Below are 22375 nucleotides of genomic sequence, written 5' to 3' on the forward strand. Positions count from 1 at the left end.
TGGGGGTGGGGGGCTGCAGATCAGTAACCATGACACAGAAAGATTATCTCTATTTCAAGTGCTAAAATTTTCAAAGCTTTCAAAACTCTGTGGCCTCAAACTAAATCTCCTCCGCTCGGCTGCTCGTTCGGCCTTCAGTCCTCTCAGGAATCTTGAATAAAAACATTTATTCTTTGATTTCCAGTCAGATTCGGAAACATTTGTTCACGTCTTTGCCGTCAGCGGGCTCGTACTGACCTTCCTGTTAAACCGTTAACGAGCGTCAGCTGATTCAAAGTGCAGTTTCCTGACTGGGACCAAAAACATGCAGTCATACAGATTCACTCTGATTCAAGATGCAGGACTTCTGCTCTGAATGTGAACACAGACAGAAGTCCTAAACGTTGTTGGCAAATATGAAAAGACCTGAGAGAGAGCTGGGAGGATACCAGACCTGCCCCCCCTCCTGGTTTTCCATGAACGAATCCTCCCGTATTTTACTCCTCCCACTCAAATATTCTCCCGGATTACGAACCTCTCTAGACAAAAATGTGTTCCTGGTCTACAAAGATCTAAAGGTCTGGCCCCAGATTACACATCTGATCAGATTCTAGTTTATCAACCAGATTCCCAGAATTCAATCAAACATTTAGTGTTTGTGCTGCTGAATCATGGAACAGCCTGCCTGCTGATTGGAGACGTCGGCTGACATTATCTTCTTTAATTTAAGAGTAAACACAGCAGGGTCGTGTGTGTGTGTGTGTGTGTGTGTGTGTTTGTGTGCGCGCGCGTCTATATTCTAACATACTTTCAGCCTTTCTTCTCTCTGTAGACTCCAGGAAGCAACTTGAACCTGATCCACTCGAGCGACCAGCACAGCATTTTGCTCTGAAGCCAAACAAGCAAATTAAGACGTTCCGCTTGTTCGTTTAACATTTCCGTTATCGATCTGATCTAATTATCTCGCAGACTGACCCGTCCTGTGAAAATGTGCTCTTTCCTTTATCCTCACACATGATTAACTTCAGATGAATTAGTGTTTGTCTGAAATCTCTGATCGTTAGCGCCGTGCCTCCGTCACCAACCGTTAGATCTTGTTCCAGCTCCGGGGTTTGATTTGTGCTCATCGGGGCTGTGATTGTTACAGTGTACGTGGGTCTAACAGCAGCGCGTGAACCAAAGATCTCCACAAACAGCCGAATAACTATGGCTGCAGGTGTGAAGGACGCCACGACACCAGCTGAGACACACAAACCCTGAACACAACACAGAAGAAACAAACGGCCATTACATCCTGGGCAGCAGACAGACAGAGACGTCACAGATGTGTGAGCATCAGCTGATACCAGAACTGTTTGATATGTTTAGAAATGGCGTCTCCATCACTAAACAGTTCATGTTTCTGTGAAACTGTAACTGGAAAATGTCCAGATCCAGAGTGTCTAATAACCGAAAACTACTCCGGCTGGTACGTCGCTGTTACCAGTTTTTCACTCTCAAATATCGCTATCAATAAATCAGGCTGCATCGCTACAGCAAGTCTCAAAAACAACGTCACCGATTTGTCGCGCCTCTCTGTATGAACGTGGACGGCGAGCACACGTCAAGACACCACAGCCAATATTTCGTCCACATTTGCAGTTTTATGTGAACGGGAGGAAAAAGACAAAGAGCAAAGTCAAACCTGATACGATCTGTTTCCATTTAAACGAGTTGTCCAGTCAGTGTGGGGCAGCAGCAGCATGTACTCACCGCTGGAGCAGTCCAGCCCTCCCCAGCCGGGCTCACACTGGCAGGTATCAGGGGACACACAGCGTCCGTGGGCACACTCCTCAGTGCACAAGGCTGCAGAGAAACAAGAAGAAACAAGGTTAATATCAAACTATCTGGATTCCTCTGGCTCTCCTTCTGTAAGACCAGGCCAACACCAGTGTGCTGTACCAGTGCATTAATCAAACTGGTTTCAGTTTATAGTTTAACGCTGATCACATGTGCTCGTCCAGCAACAAATCAGCTTCTTCAAACATATCAAAAACATACATTCATTCCAAGGTTTGATGCTTTAATAATAATAATTTTTCCTTTATCAAATACAAAAATCACATTTTTTATCTATTCAACTAGCAGAAGAAACTTAACCAACTGAATCTAATTATGAAACAACATGTAAGAAATCAGTGATTTTATGTGTTTGTTGCATTTGTTTTAATCTGCATTAAGTTGTATCGAGGTTAATCACATCAGGATGAGACAGACAACATCAAGTTGTGGAAGAAATGTGAAGAAAAGCAGATTTTCACGCAGCGACCAGAAACAACGCAGCCCTGCAGACTGTCTGTCATTCTCTGACAAACCCACAGTGTGTTTTTCTAAGCTGACACTTCTGCAGTGACTTTAGGTTTTTATGTATATTCTTCACCAAAACAAAAACGAGTGTGTGTAATGCAGTACTTTGTATTCAAAAGAAAAAATGAAGTTGGAACAGCTGGAAGCTAAAATCCACTTCTCTTGACTGTTCTTGTGCTGAAACGCTCCTCTGGTGTGACCTCAGGGCAGAAATGTCCTGCGACTGAAAATGAGTGCAGCCTCATGTTTACACACCGACCGTCGTCCGGAAAAGATGGAAGTCAATGTATTTATCATTTAACTTTACATGTGGGAGAAATGTATGTGAGGACTTCTAAAAATGTCATTTCAATCTTTAATTTTCATTCCTTTCACAGAGGCAACTTGCCATGTGTGCATGACTGTGTGTGTCTGTGTAGCATGCTGTGTAGGACCTGTAGGCTGGAAATGATGTGATTCTAAAGACAATCTTATTTTTGTCCTCTGCACTTTTATCACTTAATATTGACGTCGAGGTGCTGAGTTATTTGGACTGGATTTGGCCCCAGGTCTGGCTCAACTGATTGTCGGGGTAGTATGAAGAGTGAGGAGAATACCTGCAGACAGTACTCAGGGCAAAAAGAGGCGAATTCTCCCTTCCATGTATTTCGAGCTGTATTATAGTGAATGTTCTGTTAAAAAGTTGCTAGAGTGCAACATAAATCAACAATATGACAGTAGAGCTCTTTGTTTTTGCTGATGACAGATGCAGCGAATCAGGCGTCTGCTATGGAAAATAAATATAACTACTACACTACCATTATTATGGAAAGCACAAAAAATTTAACAGTTAGATTTAGTTTTATATTTTTATACAGTATCTCTCAGAATACACCTGAATGTGGTTCCATCTTCAGACAACACACTTCATGGCAGAATTGTATCTGACACAGTACAGAAGAGTTTTCAGGCTACAGGTTTGTAAAAAGGCCACAGAAACATGGACTCTGTGTTTACGGCATTAACCCTGTGCATGGAAGAAGAGCCCATCTGTCATTTTCTACCTCGCCTGTTAGAGAGTCTGTGCTGTGTCACTGTTTCAATTGTCTGTGGTTTGACAAATTAATATATCAATGAGGCACAGATGAATCTATCTGGAGAACAAATTGTGCGTGGCGGTTAATATTTATGATTTCTCTGACCTTAAAAAAATCAACTCGACTCAGATGTGGTACGATGCTGCGAGTCAGTCTCCTGATAGTGTGTAAGGCAGGTTATCTACTTCACACAGCAAACAGATAAGGCAGCACTGACATCTTCATTTTCACCTTCAGCTTTTCCATCTGGTGTAATATTTCATCATGACACGACCTTACAGTTGAGAGCTGTCGCGCGCTATCCGAACGTTCGAAACGAGCGGCTCTATCACGGCGTAATAAACGACGCAGAGTTTTCACGGGGCTACCGTGTCACTATCGTGCTCCGTGATTAGCTCAGAGGCCAGAGGTGGTCACGGCAAGGTGTGAGGAAGAGGAGGAGGGGAGAAAACGAGGGAACATAAAGGAAAAAAATTAAACGGAGACTGGAGGAAGCCAAGAGAGAGAGACAGACGAAAACCAAAGGCAGCGTAAGCAATAAAGAAAAAGGCTAATGGCAGACACACACACACACACACACACACACACAAAACATGCATAAACATGCACGCACACACACGAACACACACAATTTTCTGTCTTTTCTTTAAACCTGAAAGTGAATCTGAGCGTCACTCCCGCTGACTTCAAAGAGTAGCACGTAAAACTTTAAAGCCAATATCACATCAGGATGACTTTTAATTATAAAAACTGGAATTTTTTACTGCCCGTGATTATGTCATTGCACCATAAAGTGCATTTTGAGCTTTTCTTCAGAGAAACCACCTACTACTTTATAATTCATAATTCTTTATGCTGTGTAATGTAATGTCTCGTGTGTATTTATAACGTCTTCTGTGTGCTTCTCAACCAGGGGATGTACAGAATAAGTCTGCATACAAAGTGCTCTGATCGCACATTGAATGGATCAATGCAGCAACAACATCCATGAGTGGCTGTGACTGAATCATAACAGACGTGATGACGGTAAGTTTACACATAAATGTAGTGAAAAGTGTTAGCAGGGTGTCCAGATATCGGCAAAAGAAAACATCAAATCCACTGCTGAACATTAGAGTTGCTGTGTCAAAATAAACAGTTTGGTGGCGCACAGATCTTTTTTTTTAACATTTATTAATTTGACACTTTTGTCCAAGCAGCCGCAGCTCATCGAGGAGAAGCTGTGACACGAGGCTGCAGGTTTATGCTTCATCTAATCACGTCTGTTTCCATATCACTTGGTCGCATTTTGTTTTATCAATGCACCGACTCACTCCACCTCAGCCAAGTGGAAAAAAAAAACACTTTGGCAATCCTTTTTTTTTCCTAATTTCTGGTTTCAGCTCAGGTTATTTTTATGTGCAAATTGCAAAGACACATAAAAACAGGTGGATGGAAACACATTTACTGACTCTTTGTACGAGGAATCCTGAGCATCTGCAGGAAAAGCTGTTTGAAAGGGAGCCGTGAGGCTTCACAAAGGAAGAGCCAGGCGGGGGTTTGGGCCCGATCTTGTTGCTGTGACATGACAATGTCAACATCATGGCATGTTTGTATTTCTATTTTTTTTTTAAAGAATAGCTCAGTGATATTTCGAACGTCAAAACCGGAAAAATGACCACAACATCGCTGGTTCGTGTCCGTTTGCTTTTCCTCAGTATAGTTCCACATCGCTCCCTGCCATCGTTTGCTGCTATCTCTCTACTGTCAGCTGTGCAATAATGTCACAAAAATACAATTATCAAATGTATATATATGCCTGCCTTGAATGCTCACTAATCAACACATTTTTTAAAAACTTTTCCTAATATCAGAGCTTCTAAGTTCTATGGGATGTTTAGAGAGGCATGTGCACCTCATTTAGAAGGGCTGAAAGGGCTTATCTATTACAAGCTACTCCACAGAAGCTATTGGACCCCCAGTAAACTTGCTAAAATGAAATTAGTTGACAAAGATACCCGTTAGAAATGTCAGAAAGAAACAGGACTTTAGTTCATATGCTGTGTGGATGTGGAAAAAATGATCACTTGTGGGATGGGATCATTAAAGGATAACCTTTGTTTTTTTTACAACCTGGACCTTATTTGTAGCATTAAATACCATTTACTCACCCGTGGTGGCATGTTATCAACATCCGGCGTCTCTAGGCAACCACCTCTGACGTGGATGATGTCATTACTGAACGCCGGGCGCTGCGAGCAGCCAGCCACAACATGGCTGACTCTGCGGCGGTCGGCTACGAATACGCAATAACGAACCACAGCTGTGCCAAACTACAGCTAAACTAGCCGACCGCCAGCTTAGAGGGGAATAGCAGCAGCATATCAGAACTAAATATTGGTTATATTCGTTATATAGAGGCTGCACATGGATGCCCCGAGTACTCGCATTATACGGATATACGCGCCGCTCCTCTGGGGCTAATTTCTTCAAAACGACTCCAAATGCCACCAAAGTTGTCTGGGTGAGTAAATGGTCGACAGAGACAGAGAGTATGGGTTCGTCTAGCCACCACAACGGGTTGTAGGATAATACCAAGGCACTGGAAGTCATCTGTTGTTTGTTGTTTTAAAGAATGGACTGAACAAATGACGAAAATGGCTTTATATGAACGGGTAACTCACAGAGTCAAGGGGAGAGAAGATATCTTTGACCAAGTCTGGGGTCCCTTTTTGCAATATTGAGATGATGCATCTGGTTGGTCAGATATTGTGTTGTGTTAGGTGTATTTTGTTTTTGAAGTAAAAGTCAAGCATAGCCAGTTGTCAAGTTAGTTTGTAGGCACTTAGCTTTGTAGGTTTGTTTGTGTTTTTGTTTTTTTGTGTGCTAGATGTTTGTGATATAGTTTTGTTTGTCTCACTTATTCAAAAAATTTTGGCCAAGCACCGCGACTTTGTGGATTGTGAAGGAAGGACGCTGATACTGCTTCCTCCATTACAATCAGTACACAAACACACACAGTTCCACAGCGCAAAAATAAGAACTAGAAAATTCCCCCTGGGAAATTTTGAAAGGGACACAGGGTGTGTTGGAGCCGACAAAATTATCTACGTTTTAAAGTTTGAATGAAGTCTCTAGGACAAAGTATGGCCGAGCAGCGGACAATTGAAAAAGGCTGAGATTTGAGGAAATTTCCCCATTCATTTCTTATGGGAAATTTATCGCAGTTGTTTGCGTCTTACGTCGGCCTTCGATGGTCATAGCTCGAAAACCATAAGAGATATCAAAATGTGCCGAGGGTCATTTTGAGCCGACAAAATTATCTACGTTTTAAAGTTTGAATGAAGTCTCTAGGAGAAACTATGGCGAAGCAGCGGACAATTGAAAAAGGCTGCAATGTGAGAAAACTGCAGATATCAGAGGTAGTCAGTCCCTGATTAATGAATTGCTCTCAGCTGTGTTTCTGTGGCTTTCTCCTTGTCTGTCTCTGTTGATCACCTCAGCTGTCTGTGTCTGCTTCTCTCCTCTGCTTCATGTCTCTGTTAACATGAATTAATGAACTGAATCAATAAACATGAATGGAGCTAATGCTAACAGAGCTAACAGAGCTAACACTAACGGAGCGAACAGCTAACGGTGCGAATAGAGCTAACGGCGCTAATGCTAACAGAGCTAACGGTGCTAACAGAGCTAACAGAGCTAACGGCGTTAACAAGGGGGCGGGGGGATGGGGTTTTCATTATGCATTTGTCTGTGTGTGTGTGTTTATGTATCTGTCATTGTGTGTGACTGCGTATGTGTGTGTCTTCGTCTGTTTGTGTGTGTGTGTCTGCTTGAACTACACAAGCAGCCCAACCAGCTCCAACATGGAGATGTGTATAGTATATATGTGTCTGAATGTGTGTGTGTGTGTGTGTGTGCGTGTGTGCCTGTGTAACTTCTGCATTTGTGTGACTACTGTCTCAACCTCTTTGGCAAAGAGCTTTGTGAAGCTGAGTTTAACTGCTTGTTGGACAGAGATTGTTTTCAAACAATGCCCTTGTTTTGACTGAGCTCGTTAAGATAATCATTCTCAGGCTGGTTGTCCTGCAGATGTGTGTGCGTGGGTTATTGACCGGTGTGTGTGTAAATGACAGTTGCACCTGTTAAACTCTTCCCTTGAAAAGCGGCTTTTTCGCTGTCGGTTTCTTCCGAACAACTTGCGATTGTGACAAAACCGTAGCTGCTATCAAAAAACCGATTACACTGTGAGATGCGGACAAGTCTGGGCCAGATGTACGTGTGTTTTATGTCCAGATATTCTTTAGAAAAATGACAAAATGGTCGACTTAAAAAGACTCTGCGACTCAGAGAACAGGAGTTTGTATTGTATGCAGTGAGATTTGGGTTCGGCGAACCTCCTGAACTAAATCCTCTGGTGAGAGAACCGTACCTCGTATCAGAGTGTACTATAGATCATCGGACTCCCGAGAACTTCCTGAGTCCGACCATCTCCTCGTTTTATTCCTGACACAACAACTTTTCGTTTTATGGCGATCTAAAGACAGGAGGCATTTCTGCTTTGCTCACAAAACAGCTCTGAATTTTAACATGGGACTTAATGGGAGAGCAGGAGGGAGCTGGCTGCACAAAAAGTCTCACTATTTAAATTCAGTAAGTCTCTCGGCTTTTTCGAGGACATCACACGAAAGAGGACAAGTTTGTCTACAAACTGATCACAAAATTATGCGTGTAGAGTGTAATTTGTGGCCGTAGCGACGAGAAAAAGAGAAGATTTTCAGATCGTTTTTAGACTCTGTGCCACTCTAGCACGCACTCTAGCACGAACATTCCGCGCAATACACACCCATTATAATCTCAAAATTTCCCTCCAAACGATCACTGTCATTGAACAGTGACTGATCAAAAACTATAGGACCAATCAAAATGTGGATGAACACACCAATAGACCAGACTTGGGTCTACATTTTAAAGTTGAAATGAAGTCTCTCGGTGAATGTATGCCTGAGCTACAGATGTTTGAAAAACTCCAATTTCAATCTTGTTTTTTTCACCCGTCCCATTCATTTCTTATGGGAAATTTATCGCAGTTTTTCGCGTCTTACGACACGAAAAACTGCGATAAATTTGAGAAAAGTAATAGCACACCGATCCCGAACAATACGCACGTTTTGTTCGGCCCGAGTCACTGGCTCCTGCAGCTATGAAATAGCTGTAGGAGCCAGTGACTCGGGACGTTGCCCCGTGTCCCTAATTAAAAGAAGATGAAACCCATAAAAATGGTCATTTAGCCCATCACACTAAAAAGCCCATACTGCTTAACGGAACGACGAATCAAAGCAGAGACAGCTGTCGCCTGTGCCTTCTTCTAAAAGTAAAAAGCTGAACTCGGTGTAACATCCCCTCCAACTCATTTTGCGAGCATCACTTGTGTATCGCAGTATGAATACTGCATCGTACGTCAGGTGGGGATTGTGCCGGGAGAAGACGGCTGACAGCTCGGAGACTTTCGCTCCTCCATCACAGAGACGCTGCTGCTCTGGTTCTGTTTGCGGAGCTGATTCCTCTCTAGCAGAAACAGGCGGCTTCACTTAAATAAATATGTGCACAGGAACAAATGAACATCACATGAATGAAAAACAATGCCTCTTTAAGTTTCACGATCCGCACACACGCGATGCAAGTTCACACAGCTTCTCCCACATCACACGTTTTCACACGCTTAACAAAACTAGCTGAGTTTTAAGGCTACGAGGCGTTATTTAAAATTAGCACGGTGCACAAAAAGTGAACTGCTGAGTTTTGAAAGTTGACAGGAAGTATGTGAGCAGAGAGGAAAAGTGGCTGCAGTGGATTCAGGACTTAGACCGGCCTTGGTAAAGATGGGTTTTATGGTATTTTAGCCACAGAGGGGTCGTCCTCTCTAAATTTATAGTGGCAATGTGTTCACATTTTACAGCTTTTTTCATGCATTAGGACAGGGCTCCTCGCAGCCACACGTACTTGGCACTGCACACTGAGTACAGATTTATACTGGTGGAGGGGGGGCTGAGGTAGAGTTTCTGCCTGTAACACTGAAAGCTTTACATTTGCTCAGAAATACAGCCGACGCTGTGAACAGGACTGCTGTAAACACACCGGTGGCAAATGGGATTCAGTTTGATACCACAGCAGGTAGCTGGGAACTGATTTAGTCCACATACCTAAACAACAAACAGCTGTTTGTTAGTGCCGCTTAATGTGATCGTCTCTGTGGTTCAGGTTTCAGTTCAGCCAGTCTAAATCAATAGTGTCATTTCAACATGTGAAGAAGAAGAAGAAGAGGAAGCAGAACAAGAAGAAAAAGCAAAAGAAGAGGAAGAGGAAGAAGAAGAAGAAGCAGAAGAAGCAGAAGCAGAAGAAGAAGCAAAAGAAGAAGCAAAAGAAGAAGCAAAAGAAGAAGCAAAAGAAGGAGAAGAAGAAGAAGGAGAAGAAGAAGTAGAAGGAGAAGAAGCAGAAGAAGAAGAAGAAGAAGCAGAAGAAGAAGAAGCAGAAGCAGAAGAAGAAGAGGAAGAAGAGGTAGAAGAAGAAGAAGAAGAAGCAGCAGCAGAAGAAGAAGAAGAAGCGGAAGAAGAAGCAGAAGAAGCAGAAGCAGAAGAAGAAGCAGAAAAGCAGAAGCAGAAGAAGAAGAAGAAGAGGAAGAAGAAGAAGAAGAAGCAGAAGAAGAAGAAGAAGAAGAAGAAGCAGAAGAAGAAGAAGCAGAAGAAGAAGCAGAAGCAGAAGAAGCAGAAGAATAAGAAGCAGAAGCAGAAGAAGCAGAAGAAGAAGAAGCAGAAGCAGAAGAAGAAGAAGCAGAGGAAGAAGAAGAAGAAGCAGAAGAAGCAGAAGCAGCAGAAGAAGAAGCAGAAGAAGACAAAGCAGTAGTAGCAGTAGTAGTTCTGGTCCTAAAACTGAACCACACCTTCTTAGTGTGCATTCAGTAACTGTGCAGAAGCTGATCAGGAAAGCGACTGCTGTCATGTTTAAAGGAACAGTTTGTCATTTTGGGAAAATGTGTTTACTGCTTTGCTGCTGACAGTCAGAGGAGACATATCACAGCAGAACCAGGGGCCATTACACTACGAGTACATGCTCACACTCTAACGTAACACATTCTGCATCGAGACCTTCGCTGTTATCCATCACGCTCATCATCTCCACTGCCGGCTTTCAAATAAAGAGGAAAAAAATCTTTGTAGAAAGACTTTGTACTTGACAGAACTCACTGTAAGAGGTCAGCAGAAAAGAGTGGACAGGGATGTTTTAGGTGCTGTTGCTTTAGATTTAAGAAGCCACGAAGCATTTACTTTATTCTCCTCATTTATTGTATTTATATTGTGTTCTGGACTTTAGGGATCCCAGGTCATTCACTTCTTCTACCTGGTTCCCAACATTTTCTAACCCTCACACACCAGGCGTGTCAGTGAACTTCTGAGGGATTTTCAAATTGTTAATGTTTCAATAATATGTGGAGGCTTGAAGAGGTAAAACCAGGAATTATTTCAGAAGAAAAAAAAATTTGAGAGATGCTGGAATAAAAATTGTGTATGATAACTATATTTTTTTCAGATTTCCCCTCCGACCCGCCGATGGGTCTCGACCCTCAGCTTCGTCACAGTCGTACAGGACTCCTATCTGTCAGTGTGGATCCACTGCAAACACAAAGAAACGAGGCGTCATCAAATCATCAGCCTGAACTTTTTAATGAGCTAAAAGCTGTCAGGATTAGTAGTTTCTCTGAGTGCACTTCTTTGTGCTATCCAGCATATTTTTAGAAAGGGGGAGAAAATGTCTTACAGGCCCAGATTTTAATAAGAGAGCCGACGACACATGCTCTTGTAATCCTGAAGGAGAGTTGATAAATCATTAAACGGGTGCCTAATCCTTTCATCCTGTGGATCGGAGCAGGAACAGCTACAAGGAGGATTACATCAGCGACGGCTGCAAAAAGATTAATAGATATCAAATTAAATAATCGCTACCTAATTCCAGCTATTGTCTCGGCACGCTGAAGCAGTCTTCAGTGCCCTTGAACGTCTTGATACGCCGCTGCAGGAAGAACGAGGGCGGAGGTACGAGCGGCGCCAGAGGGAGCGGCAGCGGGACCGGGTGTGACGCCAGACGTCGTACTCCGGAGTCCGATCGCTGCGGAGAACTGTCAGCCGGGCTGGGCGGGACGCCCCCCCACGACTGGGTATGAAAGCGAAACAGTCCTCGCTCTGAACGGAGGAACTGTACTGTTACTGTTGGAACATGATTCTCCATTTAGACACTCTGGTTTGTGTTCTTGCATAAAATCCTTTGAACTCAGTGACCAAGTTGCAAAATAAGAAATCACACATAGAAAATGCATGTTTGAATGTAACTGAAAACAAAAACATTACTAGGATATGAAAAGATGGTGCTTTCTGCACGGATATGAACACCATCCAAATCTTTGCAATAATACTCATTATTTCCCGTCACCCAATTGATGCAATTTGCCACAAAAAGCAATTTTCCTCCCTGTCAGACAGAACAAACGTCCATGAATTCAGAAATCAGACTTTAAAAAGAGAAGCTCCTCATAACTTCAGAGTTTGTGATGATCAGATTCAGACTTTTTCTTCAGTGTTATAGTAATCCAGATGGTCGCTGTAGGGATGTGTGCGATCAGTCAGCCAGTTAACTGTTAATGTTGCTACCCTTGCTCGTCAGCACCAGAAACGAGGTTAAATTTGTTGTTATTATTTCTGAATGTAGGCATTTAAATTCCAGGATGATGTTGTAATAATGCACCGCAGGATTTCCATATTTCTGTAATTACAGTTCTTCTTAGTGAGAAAATCTGTTGAAGTCCGACATATTTAAATCTCAGCGGTCCTGACGTCCAGTGAAAATGAAGCTGTGAAAATATTCTGGCTCCACATGCTGTTGCACGCTGTGCCGCACATTTCAGTGGCATCTAAAATACTAAAATACTGTTTGGTTACTGTAGAATGTGATCAACAGTTTCAAACGGCTCAGATAATATGAACAAAATGTTTCCAGACAGCGTTTCACACTGAAGATTAAATGGTGCTAAATTTCAGCTGTTTTCTGAGTGTTTTCTCACTTTCAGACTAGTAGACTGGTCTTATCTTAAACTTCCATTTAAACCTCAGAGTCGTGGGGGAGCGTCCTGGTTGTTGTATGAACAGCGAAACTGATCGCAGCTCAGCAGGATGACTCTCCCTGGTATCATTGGCCACAAGTGTCAACAAATACAGGCTAAAGACAGAGCGATGCAGACAGTTTAAAAGTTCAATAAACAGACATTTGGCGCGGTTCATCCTCAGTAACTCTTCATCAGTCTTCACCAGATGTGTTGTGCGGTGCAGGAGAAGGCTTGGTTAACGTTGCATATTTTTACATCATGCTCTGATATTGAACCTCGTGTGGTTTGACAGCAGACAGGAAAGTGATGAAGTGAGCGTCTTCAAATGGCCACGTTCACGTTTCTGTCTTCAAACCAGCTTTATTTTATTCTGGACCTTGTCCAGGTTTTGAGCAAAGTCAAACAATATAATATAATATAATATGACCTGAAGCAGGTACAGCTGCTCGGGGTTTATTTAGAGTCCAAACACAGTTCATTCTTTGTCATTTGATTCATTTAGCTTCATGGTTCAAATATTAAGCTATTTTCTGAGCTGCTAAACATATGAATATACTGTATGAGGAGTGTTTTATTTTGCTTTACTGGTACATAAAAAGACAAATTAACTGGAACTGCGGGATCACAGAATTCATGTTTCTGCTTCAGGGCGTGATGAAAAATCACAGCAATCTGTATCAGATTTGCTGTGGAGGTGACGAGTGGCAGAGGTTACGGTGGGGGGAGGCGGATGACGGAGAGGGGAGGGGGTAACGGTTGAAGCAGGTTGATGGGTGACGGGGTCACAGACGGCCAAGCTTCCCCGGTTCAGCGGTCAGAAAGGCGACGCAAACAGCACTCAGGATCCAGAAGAAAAAAAAAAAAGGCAAGAATGGAGCGAGAATGAAAAAGGGGACAACGAGGGAGAAATTATCCTGACAAGAGACAGAATGGCCTCAGGCAGAGATGAAAAATAACAAAAGCTTTCCTACATCTGCAAGACGGGGAACTTCAACAAAGGATGTGTGCAATTTAGGGCGTTTAACGAAAAATTTAAAGTCTAGACGCAGGTAAACATAATACACCCTGCACAGAACTACGTGTTTATTCAAGATCTGCAGACCAACAGGAAATGAAAAACAGAGGAGAACAGCCAGGAAACACAGGAAGAGGAAAGCCCTGTAATCAAATCAGCAGCCCTCCCCCCTCTTCCGCACTCCGCCGGGGAGGGAAACCTTTCAATTAGCTCAGGCTGCGCATGTCACACAACAAAAGACCTGTCCGAGGTCCTTAACGTGAGCCGGCCGGGCAGCCGTCTCCTCCTGCTTAACACTGAGGAATTGGCTTCCGGCGATCAAACTACTCAGCCAACGGGAGCGAGAGGCCGCGTGTGTGTGTGTGTGTGTGTGTGTGTGTGTGTGTGTGTGTGTGTGCGTGTGTGTGTGGAGGGAACATCACACAATAGAGTCGAGGGGTATTTGTCTAGTTCCCCCGGGAGAATCTAATAAAGTTGTTTACAAGCAGATGTTGAATAAAGACACACAATACGCCCCACCCCCCCTCGGGCAAACCCATTCACTTCCTCTCTTCAATAAGAGAAAGCAACGCTGCCCTATAGAATTTACCATCTAGGGTGGATAATTGATTTCCTTTGCTGGATGGAGGAAGGTATACCAGCGTGAGATGAAGACTGGGAGAAATTCTGCTTCTCTCACAGATGCTGACGTTGTTCCTGGACTGAAGCTCAGGCTTCACAGGTTTACTTTCAGGAGTTAGCTTTTATTTATTTATGTTTTACTGAAGTAAAAATTATTTTCTTGCAAAGAACACGAAAAACCTTGTTCTGTTCGGTCAGTTTGAGGCTTTGCCCGGACGCCTCCCAACACTTCACCCTCATCGTATGAAATGCAGCTGGTAGTCCAGCTCGCTCTGGGCACTTGTGTAATAGGATTTATTTCCACAGAAATGTTCAGATGCATCCATAAACGGCCAAGTGTACATACACAATCTCTAACTGGCTACAGGCAACATGAGGACAGCCAATCCTATCTGTCCTTTAAATATACAAACTCTGTGTCACTGTGAGACGCTGCACGATAATGCTGCCGGTGGAATCTGTGAAAATAAGACATTTAAAAGTCAAATATTGTACCTGCTCCTCTTCCTGGAAAGAGCCAAACATTTACCAATCTCGCCACAGCTGTGATCTGTTTTTTTAAATGGCAGCACATGCATGAAACTATGAGCCCTGCAGGAGTCCTGGGCAAAAAAATCATTTGTGTGTATAAAAAAGACTTGAATTAATAACTTGCAAGCACAAAATAACTTAACTTTGAATAATATTTTTAACATTTTAACTTTATGTTTAACTTTATGTTTAATGGATGTCGGACATAACATCACTAAAGGGTTGGAAACGAGTACTGACGTATATCCACGGATCCCAGCAGCAGCATTCAGAGTCCGATTCAGTCAGAATATATTTTTTCTGGCCACCCAGCAAATGTAAGTCCATATTCAATCTCCTCTGAACTCATCTTTGGTCTCCACACATCTCCTGAGGCCTCATGTATAAAAGACTGCGCAGATTTTATACCGAAAGACGGCAAACTCACAAAATTTGAAAGTCTGTACGCACAGAAATCTCCACATGTGTAAGACTGCGTGTGCATGAGCCACTCTGCCCGCCTCGGCTCCTCCTCGCCACCGGCCAGTCCTGCTGCAAAAAGTCTGTCAAATTACAAACTACACATCTGTTAATAACAAACCATCAACGGGATCAACTACTAATCACATGTGACTTATCCTGAGAGCATACAGCTTCAACAATGCACTTGTGTTTGATATCCCTTAAACAGATGTTTAATGTTAAAGGTATATTACGCAGCATTTTCCCAAAAAACAGTTTATGGACCCGTGTAAAAGTAATCCCTCTCAATCATCACTTATAACCCAGCAGAAGTGTGAGGCGGTGTATGAATCTGCAGAGACGCTGCCCTCTGACTGTGTTTCTGGTGTGCATCCCCCGGCCAATAACAGCTCACAGGTGAGATTGGGACCTTCCATCTTTCACTATTGATTAACATGATATTCTGTTAATTCCGTTTTTTACAAGAGCAAAAATAAAGTCATTTGAGAGCATGAACTAGTCATCTGTGTGCACGATTTATTCATCTGAGAGCACAAATCATTAATCAATGGCTGTTTGTTTTCCCTCCGTGGTACCTGCCAGGCTGTGTGTGATACAAAGACCGAGCAGGACGGCTGAAAGTTTGAGGTCATTAATCTGAATATAGAATGAATTTAGCGGACAGGAATTCACTTAAAAGTTTCTGTCACACATCTGAAACGGCTGTCTTAAATCCATTTGGAGCTAATGTTCACATTATTTTTTAAAAACTGAACTGATCTCCATGAGAAGAAGAGCAATAACCTGTCATATGACGTCCCACGCAGCACGCCGCTGTACAGAAGTAAACATGGAGGCCACTGAAGTCAGCGTTCATGGTTTCACTTATATGTTCATGTGCAGTGGAAGACAGCGAAATCGTGAGCACACGATAACCAGGAGAGAGAGAGAGTGACGGCGGCTACGCCTGTATGGAGGTGTGTGTGGATGCAGTCAGAGCCAGGAGTGGAGCGATGGCGAGGCGAACGGCTTCACACAAACAGATTTGAGAACGTCACGACCTGATTTAACTACATCTCCACAAGGCTTTCACACTCGGTTCAGGTGAGCGACCTGAAAGTTGCAGGAACACTGATACGACTGTTCAGACTGAGGTCACGCTGCAAAAAATCAGATGTGTTTCTGATTTAGACAGTCGCCCAAATCAGGATTTAAAAGATCAGATTCTGTGTGGTTTGTGCTGTTCACACCGTCGTGAAAACACAAATCTGACTCACATACGAGTAAAGAAATCAGATTTGGGCCGCGTGTGTCTGCAGTCTGAACGTAGCGTGTCCTGCTAGCTAGCGGCAAGGCGTAAGGATGGCGATGCGTTCAAAGACTCTGAGAGACTCTGTCAGATGTGATGAGATAAACGGATGTGTGAGAGAACGAGACGCGGCGAGTGTGCGCTTCTCGAACAATTAAGAACAGAAGCTGAAGGCTGGGTTTCCACTTAAATAAAGAGTCGTATGTATGTGTCACGTCGGCTCTGAGCGAACATCTGTCGCCTCAGCTGCTCGCTTTAATTGTCTGATGTTCTGTTTGAGGTAAGAGTTGTGCTTTAAAAGAGCTCGAAATAAAAATAACAGCAGAGAGAAACGCTGGTGTTTTATCTCACTGACCAACTTTTTCAAAAACAGATCCATCCCACACACATCGGGGAACAAAGCTTAAACCATCTGCTGATAAGCTGAGTGTGAAAAGATGCCCTTGCTCAGAAATATACAAGGTCTCTTGAAATAAAAGGCTACAGAGGAAGAATGAATCTGAGCCTGATTTGTCCGATGAAGCAGCTAACGATTGTTCAATCAACATATCGTCAGAACAAAGCTGTTTAAGACGTATCCGTCAACGCCTAACTCCACATTAGCAGACGCTTTGTTTGCCGTTTTCTATTTTTTCCTTCTGTTTGCGTTGATTTCAAATCCCCGCGTGGTAAAACTTTAAGCAGAAACGGATCCAGTTTGCTACAGAGCCAGATTGATCTAACTTTGACAGCAGATATAGATAACTGTCTGGCAAGTGAAAAGATAACGACTGAGATTGAATCACTGTTCCACAAGATACACTGCAATTTTAACAAGGCTGGATACTTTGTGTGCATCAAGTGGAAAAAGTTTGCAAATAACAATGCAGATGACAGGAAAATGATTTTGTTTGTTGCAGAGACGTTACGCAGAGCACACATTCCCCTGTGGTGGGAATATTTCAAATCCAGCTGTATTCTGGAGATAGTGCTGTCTGGTAGGAAACAACAACGCTGGATATGTTTTTATTGCCATTTGATCAAACGCGATGTGCACTTGCAGCATTATAAGAACACCCTGACTCCAAATCTTTACGAAGAGAGCGATGTGTGTTAACTTTCTTATGAAAAAGTTTGATTTTTGATGAGTCAGGATGTGAATCCAGTCATTTATTTGGCCCTGGCGTCGTTGTTTTATCAGACACTTTGTTGCTGTTGGTATCCTGTTGCACAGCAGTGCCTTCCAGCAGCAGAGAACCAAGTATTTAACAAGACTATTATATAAAATAAAGTGTTCTGAGATACATTTGTTACAAGCTACTGATTTAATTGGATTATTACACTTTTTAGATGTCAATAAGATGAGAAACTGCAGCTCTTTGGTTTTATATCTTATTATACTATTGGCCACTGAGAACTTTCAACTCTGATTGGCTGGCAGGAGTGCATTATTTTCTTGTAACGTACAGTAAAACTGGGCACCTCGGACACCGTTAAAAAAGATTGAGCCAGTATTAAAAACTGCTACTGATCAATAATTTTTAGGGGTGTACGATAGTTTTCGGGCCGATAACGGGAAATTATGACGTCATTCCGATAAGTCCGATATCATGACGAACAGCCCCGATAACATATGTGTTTTTGTCAGCACGGCAGTGCCTCGCTCCCACTATGAGACCCGAATGGCCTGCAGTGAATGCTGCGTTCATGTGACGTTGGCATAATCAGAAAAACTCTTTCTCACTGGGAAAAATCATGAATACCCTCTCATGCCAGAAAACAACTCGTTAACTCCGTCATAATTTTGTTAGTTGCTGACTTGAATTAACATTCGCAGCATTTTTACACATGTTTCACATTAGGAATAGAAACATGAACTTAAAAAGGCTGAAAGAACGACTGGCAAACGAGGGAATGTACGTTACACTTTGAATGCAGCATGCGGCACAGCGTGCTTATGAAAACAGAGTTCAGACTTCTTCAAAGTTTCCGAAGGAGACAGTTCGCTGGTTATTCGTAACAAATGTTCCAAGCGAGTTCCACGAGGAGGGAGAAATAGCACGAGCTTTAATACTTCAAACCTGATCAGCCACCTGAAACATAACCACCGCTTTGATGGAGTTTGGAAAGCGTATGAGGACGCCCGGCCTGCTAAAGACGCTAACGTTAGCAAACCAGCCGCAAAGAAGCCACCGGGACTGACACACGACGGCGAGGCTTTCGAAAAATCGAAGAAATTTGCCAAAGATGACCCACGGGCTAAGGTTATTGAAGATTTAATCATGGACGTGACGGCGCCTTACTATGGAGTGCCCTTCTTCAGTTTGTTTACATAGATCAGTCTAAGTAAGGGATAAGGTATCTTCCTTCAGAACGACAAAGAAGCCCGATGTGAAGCAGTTTATTTCTCCATAGGAACCTGCTCACTATACATTATCCCGCAACTGCATCTCCTCGCATCCTTTTAGTCGGTCTCAGCTCAAAACGCAACAACTCTCTCATCATCCTCGTCTTCAGAAAGACAGCTCTGATGAAGCCGCCGTGCACCACACACAGCAAAGGCAAGCAGACACAGTCAGACACGAGCTGGAGAAGAACGTTCACCAAACCGAAGCCAGGAAGAAAAACATTCAGCTTTGGAGAGTCAGAGTTCAGCTTGTTCTGATGACCAAAAATAACTAAATAAATAATAACCATATAACAGTGACAGTTCAGACATTGAAGCTGAAGAGCTGCACAGTACTCAGCAGCTCCTCATAGTAGATCTGGTCCAGATTCTCGTGGTCTCTTCACAAAACCGTGTGGATCATGAGTATGAGTGTGTTCACAGGCTGCAGACAATAAAGAGGCGTTCAATGATCTTCTTTGTTAACTAATAAAGTTACAGTGCCGAGCCTTCGCCTCGTCAGGTGTCGCACCTTACAGGTGGCACAACAAGCGCGGCGTAACTTTATCGCCTTACATCTACAAGAAATGTCCGTTGAATTAATGCAAACTGAAAAGGTGCAGAGGAATCAGCACAACTTACGAACACACAGGTTTCCGCTTTCATAGAAGCCTGGGCAGCACTGAGAGCGCCGCCTGTACATGGTCCTCACGCCTCTTCTGTACGCCGTCTTATAGCTGATCCTGTACACGACACACACGCGCACACACACACACACACACACACACACACACACACACACACACAGACACACACACACACACACACACACACACACACACACACACACACACACACACACACACACACACACTTTTGTTGGTTGTGTGGTTTCGATTAAAGCGACACGACATTTCACATTTTACCTTTAAAGAAGGTTGATGTATCTTTTGTCTGTTTTCATGTTTGCCTTCAGGCCTTCTGTCCATTAAAACATCACCATGACATTTACGACAAAGTAAACCAGCAATCGCGCTGTAAAGAATGAGGCCCTGTAATAACATCCTAAAACTGTGTTCACATCGCTGCACTTCTTAAAGACACTGAAACGTTTAAGGGAGTTTCTCCCACTCATCCAAGGACACTGATGTTGTCTGACATTTCATCTTAAGATCAATGACTCAGCTCTTAGCTGGAGGAGCTAAACTGGTGGCTATAAAGCTTAATGTGGTCATTAAAGCCGATATGCCGACGGTCGCTCATCAAAATGACCACATCAGGCGGAGCTGAAGTGCTGGTGTCGGGTAGTAGACACCGGTGACTGACTGCCTCTGGGCTTCAGCAGCAGCACTATACACAGTCCAACATGTACGGCTTTGACTCGCTGTGTGAAGTGTGTACACACATACACTAATTAAAACTTCCACAAATAATAATACAACAAATAAAAGTCTCTCATTTCAGCTTCTGTAGCAACCAGTCTGTCCCGGTTGAGAGCTGGGACAGAAACCAGTCTGTCCCGGTTGAGAGCTGGTGTGATCTGTGTCACTGTTGTTCACTTTAAACTCAACTAAGTATGTCTGATATCTTGTCAGATTAGACATGGATGAGAGCTCAGGTGTGCTGACGGCCTCTGGATGACGACCTCTGACCTTCTCATATAACTCAGCTGTGATCTGATGGCTGTCTTAATGAATGGGATGGCAGTGGAGGTACTCTAGTGGACTGTGTAATGGTTTGTCTGGTCTGAAAGGAGAAACGAGGTAAAAGAATCCAACTTGAATGTTTAGTTTCTGAATGAAGACTTTATCTAAATGTATTCCTGAATACTTGTACTGTAATACTGTGTGTACTGGAGCAGGAACGTCAAAGACCTGAGTCCTGCTGAAATTTAAACATTTTGCCTTTTTGCAGTTTAGAACAAGCTTTAAATAATTATTTGTAGGTCTGGAAGTCATCAAATACGAGCAGGAATCTGGACTAAGCCATTTCTCAAGAAAGATGTGGAACATTCTCTGGTTCCAGCTTCTGAAATGTGAGGATCTGTGTCTTTTCTCGGTTTCATAGCCCAGTAAACTGAGTCCATTTGGATTCTGGAGTGTTGCTCCGACAAAATAACAGATCTGAAGGTGTCACTGTGGATTTGGAGGAACTGTGACAGACATTTTATAGACTGATTTATGTGAAGTCAGTGAAAATCATCACCCGTTGCTGCATTAGTCAACACTTCAGCGTCGGCGTGAGCGGCGTGCTGCGAGCGTACCTGTGTCTGGTGCACTTGAACCAGTTGAGGATGTCGGTGCAGCGGGTGTAGTAGACCTGGTCGAACGGGTGGGCGTAGGACTCCTGCACAGTCACTGCATAGCTGCAGGGACAGAGGACACAATCACAGATTAACAGAGAAAACTCAATGAAATATCTGTCAAATTCATAGATCAGCCTGTTGCATCAAATTCAAGGATTTGATTCAAGGATAATTCCTCTCAGCGGCAGTGTAATGGAGTATCTAATGTATTTCACCTAAATTTCCCCTCTGAGGGATCAATAAAGGTTAATCTTACTTTTTCTCTTGATGTTATCAAATCAATAACATTTCCTTTAAAAGCAGATGACCAGGATGTGACACCGTGTGTCCTTGTGCTGCTATTTTTCAAATCTGAAAAATGCTTAAAAGCCATCGATCCTTTCAGGGATCTTTAAAAGATTTCAGTTATTCCGGGATTTTCAAGAATCCTGACATCCTTTGCTGACTCTCTTCTCCTGTTACACAACACGCTGACAACGAGCGTTTGTGTTTTCTCTCGGTTTGAGTGAAGGTTACTGAACTGAGTCTAACCTTTAGCAACAAGTGAAAACTGTAAGTCATCAGAGGTAATATCCATTTCCACAATCCCCACTGATTACACCGAGAGATTATTGATCAGAGCACCTGCACTCGGAGCCGCTCTCATCAGAAACGACATTGTGCTTTTACTCGGCGTGGCGCTGAGTGGTGAGACCACTCAAGCGGCCACATTACCATCGCTCTGAATTTATGGGCCCAGGATGTCCCCAGGAGTAAACCTTTTCCCTTTTGCTTTTGATTATTGGCAAACACTCAGTGTTGATTTGTGGCAGGGAGTCCATTAGTTCACTGCGGTGTTCAGAGTGCCGTTATTTCCATTTGAATATCGGAGAAGAGACTGAATTGGGAAAACTGACCTCTCCCAGTGGCTGCACACGTTGGGGTCATCTGGATTGAGGGGCGACGCCAGAGAGATCAAGCCCAACAGGTTTAGCCACAGCAGGGCTTGGGGGGAAACCCCACCGGCCCCCATCGTCCTCTTCCCTCCGTCCTTCAGGTGGCAGAGAGACACAGTGAGAGACGAGGTTTCACCTTTAGCAGGCTGCGGTGTTGTGTGCATGAATCAGATGAAAGGACTGCTATTACCCTAAACTGAAAACCTGCACAGTAGAAAAACACTCACAGTGTGAGAACAAATCACAACCCCAGCATCAAGGCTGGAAGACAAGCAGGCAGACATCCAAAAATAACAAGGAAAAGAAAAACATGGAGCTA

General features: G+C 43.3%; 1 protein-coding gene across 1 annotated transcript in view; it reads right to left on the reverse strand.

The window, feature by feature from the left end:
* Positions 1–22133, reverse strand: part of LOC121604549 (multiple epidermal growth factor-like domains protein 11) — a 96254-nt gene extending 74121 nt beyond the window's left edge. The window contains exons 1-4 of the mRNA XM_041934102.1: positions 22018–22133; positions 21080–21181; positions 19459–19559; positions 1732–1824 (exon numbers count right to left, since the gene is read on the reverse strand). Coding sequence (XP_041790036.1) covers positions 1732–1824; positions 19459–19559; positions 21080–21181; positions 22018–22133 — 412 coding nt within the window. The remainder of the gene's footprint in view (positions 1–1731; positions 1825–19458; positions 19560–21079; positions 21182–22017) is intronic.
* Positions 22134–22375: the final 242 nt, after the last annotated feature.

This window comes from Chelmon rostratus, chromosome 1, assembly GCF_017976325.1.
Source record: "Chelmon rostratus isolate fCheRos1 chromosome 1, fCheRos1.pri, whole genome shotgun sequence".
In the NCBI taxonomy this organism is placed as follows: Eukaryota; Metazoa; Chordata; class Actinopteri; order Chaetodontiformes; family Chaetodontidae; genus Chelmon; species Chelmon rostratus.